A 7798-nucleotide genomic window follows, 5' to 3' on the forward strand; every position below is an offset into this window, starting at 1 on the left:
ATACATGCATGTCCATGTGTTCATATGTTCTGAATACATGTATGTTCACACACACACATAGGAATGTGTCTCTATGTGTGTAGAGTCCTTTTTCCGGACTTTTATATTGAGTCCCTTTCCTGAACTCTTATGTTGAGTCCCACTTCTGGACTAGCTCAGGGGTGGAGACAAGGATTACAAAGGAGTCAAGTACTCCATCAAGATCTCCAAGTGCTCCTAGTGCTCTGTTTATTTAGAATAAAAGTGCCTAAATACCTTTCCAGTCTCTAATCCACTCCCATTCCTGTGGCGCTTAGTAGAACAAGGCTCTGATGTTCAAAGACACCAGGTGAAGATAATTTACAATGTTCCCATACACAACAGTTCCCAACATCTATGTTTCGCAAGTCCCAGTACTATGTCTCTGCTGGGCATTCAGGGCTCCAGACTAAAGAGATGTCTTCTATGGAAGAGCTAGAGGCAGAGAGCCCAGCTCAGCTGAGCTCACTCACCCTGGTTTGGGCAGTATTCCTCCCCCATGAAGGAGAGACTAGGATGGTAAGCAGTCTGGTAAGAGTCTCTAGCCCCTGAGCCCATATATAAATGAGGCATGGGGGAGTCCAATCAGTGAATGCTGCTCAGGACCATTTGGGAAAAAGGGGTTTCTTGCTGAAAAGAACTTACCTGGACAAGTCCTGGATTTTCTCTCTGAAGACAGATCTGGGTCCCATTGATCAGGATAAATATCTCCGAGATCAGAGATTTGGAGGTGCTTAGTGTGTTCTCCTTACTAACTTGCACATTGAAGAAGGGCAAGGACTCCAAGGAACCACATAGCTCAGAGAAGATGTATTTGCTGGTGGCCAGGAAGTCAGAGATCCTCTGATCAAAGGTCATGTACTGGAATTGCTCTAGTGCCTGGCAGGTGCTGGAGACAAGTGGGTGGCATCCAAAGATGCCCTTCAGGGTGCCACACCTCTCCCCAGGTCCACAAGAGGAGCTGAAACAGTGCACCTCATGGGTGGAGACATCACAGTGGCAGAAACGCTGGCAGTCCTCTCCTTCCCAGAAGGTCTCCCCAGCCAGGTAGTATCTACCCTCCAAAGTGCAGCCACACTGAGCTGGGGGGACACAGTCAGTACCACTCATCACAAAGCCCTGGTCACACTGGCAGCCCTCTTGGCATGATGTTTGACAGCTGGCATTCAGATTGGGCTCAGCACAAGAGTTGGGGCAAGAGGATCCACAGAGCTCATAGTGACTGTGGGTAGGACAGGTCATTTCTGAAAGACAGATCAAGGGGTAGGTTTGAAGGAAATAAAGCAGGATTTTGTGGGAGCTACTTTCCAGCAGGGAAGACAGAAGAGAGACGTATCAGCAGCGGGGAAGACTCAAGTTGAAGATAGGGGACCTTTAGGAAGTAAGATGGACCTAGGATCAGGGGAGAATAGGGGACCTTTAGGAAGTAAGATGGACCTAGGATCAGGGGAGGATAGGGGACCTTTAGGAAGTAAGATGGACCTAGGATCAGGGGAGGATATAGGACCTTTAGGAAGTAAGATGGATCTAGGATCAGGGGAGGATAGGAGACCATTAAGAAGTAAGATGGATCTAGGATCAGGGGAGGATAGGGGACCTTTAGGAAGTAAGATGGACCTAGGATCAGGGGAGGATAGGAGACCATTAAGAAGTAAGATGGACCTAGGATCAGGGGAGGATAGGGGACCTTTAGGAAGTAAGATGGACCTAGGATCAGGGGAGGATAGGGCACCTTTAGGAAGTAAGATGGAACTAGAATTGGGGGAAGACAGGGTACCATTAGGAAGTAAGATGGAACAGGCAGCTAGGTGGCTCAGTGAATAGAGCATTGGCCCTGCAGTCAAGAAGTCCTGAGTTCAAATCTAGCCTCAAACACTTAATAATTACCTAGCTGTGTCACCTTGGGCAAGTCACTTAAGCCCATACCCTTGAAAAAAAAAAACAACCTAAAAAAATTTTTTTAAAAAAAAAGGAAGATGGACCTAGAATTGGGGAAGATGGAAGACGTCTAATATGGCAACACAGTAGGACTATGGTTGATGTTCTGGAAACATGGAAAGAGTAACCAAGTGAAGATTTTTGTGAATCATCTCCACCCCTGTACTGAGAAAGGTCGACATCATTTATGGGGACCCTCTGAGTACAAAATACCTTCTTGAACTGAAGCTGAGTGAAGTGAGCAGAACCAGAACATTAGATCCCCAGTAGCAACAATGAGTGATGATCAGCTATGATGGACTTGCTCTTCTCAGGAATACAATAATCAAAGACAATTCTAAAAGATTTATGATGGAAAATATCTCCCCTGGCCAGAGAAGGAACTATGGAGTTTAAGTGCAGATCCAAGCTTACTATTTTCAATTTTTAAAAGTTGTCGTGTAAATTATGGTTTTTCTCTCTAATATTTTCCTCTTTTCTTTTTGATTCTTCTTTCACAATATGATTAATATGGATATATATTTTACATAATTTTTATATATATATATATATATATATATACATATAACTATTTTAGATTGCTTTCTGTCAGGGGGATGGAGAGGGGAGGGAGGGAAAGAGAAAAAGGTGAAATTCAAAATCTTACCCAAAAAATGATTGTTGAAAACTATCTTTGCATAAAGTTGGAAAATAAATAATTTTGAAAAAATAAAAAATCAATAAAATATCTTTTCAAGTCCTGGAGAGGACAAAAAAGAAGGCCAAGCAACTCTTGATTTGATGAGAGAGCTAGATCCTACCCCCAGGAAAATGGTTCTAATAGAAGAACAAAAGCCTCTTCCCTTGATCTGATGAGAGAAATGTGATCCCTCCCTTCCGGAAGCCTGGGCTGTAATAGAATTTCTGAAGGCGTTCTAGAGGCATTTTTGATCTAGCTAAAGAACCAAGAATCTCATTTGGAAATGGCTACTCACCACACCCCACTTGATGTCTCCAGGGCTGGACAGAGAGTCCAAGGCGTTGGCACTGTCGGGCATAGCTCCCCAGCACCTCACACAGTGTCTCTAGGGAACCCTCACTGGCACAGACGTCACGGACACAGTTCTCCATGTGGATGTAGGCCTCAGTCATCTCATGGCAAGCTGAGAATGGCCCATCCTGGTCTTTGAGCAGACCACAGGAAGCCTGTGATTGGTATTGGGCTTCTTTCTCTGGTGGGCACTTTGAAGCCAACCCTGCTACTGAGCAATGATTAGGGAATCCTGGCTCCCTCCAGCTATTGGCAAATACCTCAGGGTCGAGGACCAATATCCCACGAGGGCTCCGGAAGTCATCCTTGGGATTCCCATTGAAATCCCCCCCCAACCCACACAAGGAACCTGCATAAGTCTCAGGTACTGATACCCACAAAGCACGAGACTCATCAAAAGAAACAGAGAGGCCAAAATGAAACTGCAGCACGGTCCCGGAGGCACTGGAATAGGCATGGAATTTGCCACCAGCTAGCACCAGAGGCAGATTCATCTGGGATCCATTCACCTGGAAGGAAGACATTGGTGGGAGCCACAGCCCCAGTTCAGGTTAAACTTCCTAATTATCTTCTTCCTTCAACTTTCTAGATCTGAAGCAGCTAGTAGTGTTGGGGATAGTAGAAAAAGGGACTCCCTCCAGGATAGAGGCTGTTTCTGGGAGAGCTGATAGACACTCATCCTTCTTTCAGGTCCTGCCCCTGCCTAGCTTCTCTGCCCCTCTGGGGTAATTTTCCCCTTTCTTTCTTGTCTTCCTTTGCCCTCTTCCAGTATCTCCATGATTGCACATCCAACCTTTGGGTCATGCTACAGGTGATATTTTCTTCCCTTATGGGCAGTGATATCTATAAGGAATGGACAGTGAGATGGACCAGTAGATAGAGCACTGGATTTGGAATCAGGAAGACTCATCTTCCTGAGTTCAGATCTGGCCTCAGACACAAGCTGTGTGATCCTGGGCAAATATTGGCCTTCTGTTTGCCTCAGTTTCCACACCTGCAAAATAAGCTGGAGAAGGAAATGTCAAATCACTAAGTGTGTGACCCTGGGCAAGTCACATAATTCTGTTTATCTCAATTTCCCCATCTGTAAAATGAGCTGGAGACAGAAATATTAGATCACTGACTGTGTCAACCTGGGTAAGTCACATCACTCTGCTCAGTTTCCCCTTCTATAAAATAAGTTGGAGAAGAAAATTTCAAATCACTGGTTGTATGACAAGTCACTTTATTCTGTTAATCTGTTTCCTCATTTGTAAAAGGATCTGGAAAAGTAAATGACAAACTATTCCATTATTTCTGTCAAGAAAACCTCAAATGGGGCCATGAAGAGTCAGACTCAATAACAAGAAGCCACTTGGTCAAAAACATTTATCTAGTGGCTTTGTGTATTATTTCTAAAACTGTTTGTCCTCATTTCCTTTGTAAATAAGTCTTAGAAATGAAAGTCAAAATCAGGAGTGAGTGGAGAAGCAGAAGAAGGAAAAGAGAGAATAAATGTCAAATCAGGGGTCTGGTTACAATCAGTGGCAGATGAAAGTAATTGGGACTCAGGCACAAGGGCAGATGCAGAGATGCTTTAGGATTTAATGAAAGATGATAGACCTGGGGCCCAAGGTCATAGAATCCCAGTGAAACTTACTGAAGGAAATGGGGCCTGAAGTCCCAGGTGACATCTTAAAAGACCCAGATGGTCTTACTTCAGGGAAAAATCCAAGAGCTCAAGCCATTGCTGCCTGGTGGTCCTTTTGCCCCAGAAAAAGTAAGGGTGGCTCCTCTCCTTTTGCCATATTCCCTCCTCTCCCCCACTGTCTCTGTTCCAGTGATACTTCTTGGCTAACTTTGAGTATCTCCTGAATGATCTTTTATTCTTTTCCCCAAATTATATGTAAAAATTATTTTTAATATTCATTTTTAAAATTTTGGGGTTGCAAATTCTCTCTCCCCTCCCTGAGATGGTAAACAATTTGAGAGAGGTTGAGGTTTGTCCTTCATTCTTGAAGAAGACCACGACATTAGGGAGGAAGGATGCCATGATGAACACATGAATCGGATTTGAGTGGGGGGGGGGGCTGTGCTAAGTCATCAGTCTCACTTCCTCCTCCAGACAATGGTCAGGTAGCAGGATGACTGGAGATGGCCCTAAGATGCGAGGCTATCATGGCTAAGTGACTCACTCAAGGTCACACAGCTAGTAAATGTCTGCGGCTAGATTTGAACCCAGGTCCTTCTGACTCCAGGGCCAATATTCTACCTACTGTGCCACCTAGCTCCCCCAGAACAGGTTTTATATATATATATATAAATTTATATGTGTATATATATATATGGATCCCTGTCTCTCTCCTTCTCACCTACCTATGGGTTCAGCTTCCCAGACCCTGCCACTTTCAGGCCAGTAATTCCTTTTCATTTCCCTTTCCTTTCTAGTTATCTGAGAACAGTCCTGACTCTAGGCAAAGAATTGTGTCTCTCTAAGCCTTATTAGTTTGTCCATCTGTAAAATGAGTCATCTGTCCCTGCAGCATTGTTTTGTTTTGTTTAGTTTTTGCAAAGCAATGGAGTTAAGTGGCTTGCCCAAGGCCACACAGCTAGGTAATTTTTAAGTGTCTGAGGTCGGATTTGAACTCAGGTACTCCTAACTCTAGGGCTGGTGCTCTATCCACTGAGCCACCTAGCCTCCCTACAGCATTGTTTTGGAGAAAGTGTTCTGTAAACTCTAAAACACTAGATCAACAGTTGTTGATAATAGTATAGAGTAAAATTGCATATGTGGATTGATTATTTGGGGCTGGTGAGTGCCCCCCCCCAAGCTATTCTCCTTCCCTGTTCCCTGTTTTATTTATTTATGGGGAGAAGGGAGGCAATTGGGGTTAAGTGATTTGCCCAAGATCACACAGCTAGTAAGTATCTGTGGCTGGATTTAAACTCAGGTCATCCTGACACCATCTATCTGCCCCTCCTTCCTTATTCCTAATTTCTGGATCTGATATTAGATGTCTAAAGCCCTAGAGTCAGGAGGTTCTGAGTTCAAATTCAGCCTTAGATACTTACTAAACTGTGAGACCCTGGGCAAGTCACTTAATCCCATTTGCCTCCAAAAAGAAAGAAAAGAGACTGTTCTCCTCATGCTGAGGACTTGGGAAGGTTCCTACCTGAATGGTCTTGTGTTGCCCGGCCAGGAGGGAGAACCTCTCTCCATCTATATCCACATCTACCTGCTTGGCCCATGAGGCTCCAGTGGAGATCTGATGCTCAGCCTTTAGCCAGATGACAAAGGGGGTGAGATGGGTGTCACAAGTTTGGACCAGGGCAACACGGCAGGCTCCCCGGAAGCTGAAGGTGGCGCCATCAAAGGTATGGAGGTGGGGGTCCCCATAGAGCCACATAGTCCCATACTTGATTGGGTAGCAGCCCCGCACCCCTCCATGTAGCCGGCACACCTCTCTGGACCCACAGGCATGGGGTTGGCACTCCATGGCCCGGCTTGGACCCAAACACTTGCACTTCTGGCTGCATGTATCTGTGAGGAATACTTCAGCCCCGAAGGGGTGGTATTGGCCATTCAGGACACAGCCACAGTGATCCTGGGAGATGCAGGTTCCATTCTCTAGGGCATATCCCTTCTGGCAAAAACAGCCTGAGATGCATGAATGGCTACAGGTGATGTTACTGTTGAGGTTGGCACAAGTCAATTCGCAAGGGTTACCACAGAAGTCATAATAGCTATTGGGTGGGCAAGTAACATCTAGTGGGGAGAGAAGAAAGACAAAGAAAACCTGAGGTGTGGGATAGAGCTTCCCATTTACCTTTCCCTCCTGATTTTTCCATCCCAAGAAAGGAGCAGGAATAACATGTTCATCTTATAAACCAGCTATAGGGTAAAGGTTCAGAACAGAGATATAAGGGGAGGAAGATGGACTGGGATTAGGGATCCAATGACAGCTCCTCTTGGGAACTGGCAGTTGGTGTGCTAGCAGTGAGGTTGGGGCTTGGGTTTGAAAGCAATATCATAAAACGTTAGAGCAGCTAGGTAGATGGAGGGCCAAATCTGGCTTTAGAGATCCTAGCTGTGTGACCCTGGGCAAGTCACTTCACCTTATTTGGCTCATTTTCCTCAACTATAAAATGAGCTTAGAAAAGGAAATGACAAACCTCTCCAGTATCTCTGCCAAGAAAATTCCAAATGGGGTCATGGAGAGTTGGACATGACTAATTGACTAAACAAATTAGAGATTTGAGTGACCTTAAGAGGTTAAGTGACTTGGAGTGGGAGACAGGAAAGGAAAAGAACCTCAGTTAGTGATGGTACGAGGAGTAGAGCCAGGGTTTAAATTATGGGAAATGGAGAGGCTGGGGCAAAAGTTTTTAGTCTACTCTCCAACTTATTTTATAGAAGGGGAAACTGAGGCAGAATGATGTGACTTACCCAGGATCACACAGTCAGTGATCTGATATTTCCTTTTCCAGCTCATTTTACAGATGGGTAAATTGAGGCAGACAGAGTCATGTGACTTGCCCAGGGTCACACAGTTTAGGGGGATGGGGAGGGAGTGTTTCCTTACTGCATCCTAGGTCTGCTCTCCAGTCAGACAGTCTCACCCCACGAAAGGCACAGAGCTCAGCATAGGCTTCCAGAGCAGCACACAACATTTCATTGCCCATTCCATACTGGCATAGGTCATAGCTACAGGACTGGACATAGGGTTCAGGCTTCTCATGCCAGTGGCACTCTGCAAAGGGTCCTGAACGGTTTGAGAGGACAGCACAGTGTTGTTTCACTCTGTGCTCATGAAGACAGGCCCCTGATCCAAA

The 7798-nt window shown here is 45.2% G+C and overlaps 1 protein-coding gene across 1 annotated transcript; it reads right to left on the reverse strand.

Annotated features, from left to right (window-relative positions):
* Positions 1 to 414: 414 nt before the first annotated feature.
* On the reverse strand, positions 415 to 7689 carry LOC141508542 (alpha-tectorin-like). The gene is made up of 5 exons (XM_074217259.1): positions 7549 to 7689; positions 6139 to 6731; positions 2931 to 3495; positions 664 to 1262; positions 415 to 453 (listed from the first exon to the last, which is right to left on the reverse strand). The coding sequence occupies exons 1-5, from the start codon at positions 7646 to 7648 to the stop codon at positions 415 to 417; spliced, it is 1896 nt and encodes a 631-aa protein (XP_074073360.1). The 5' UTR covers positions 7649 to 7689.
* Positions 7690 to 7798: the final 109 nt, after the last annotated feature.

The sequence above is a fragment of the Macrotis lagotis genome, chromosome 1 (assembly GCF_037893015.1).
Source record: "Macrotis lagotis isolate mMagLag1 chromosome 1, bilby.v1.9.chrom.fasta, whole genome shotgun sequence".
Taxonomy (NCBI): Eukaryota; Metazoa; Chordata; class Mammalia; order Peramelemorphia; family Peramelidae; genus Macrotis; species Macrotis lagotis.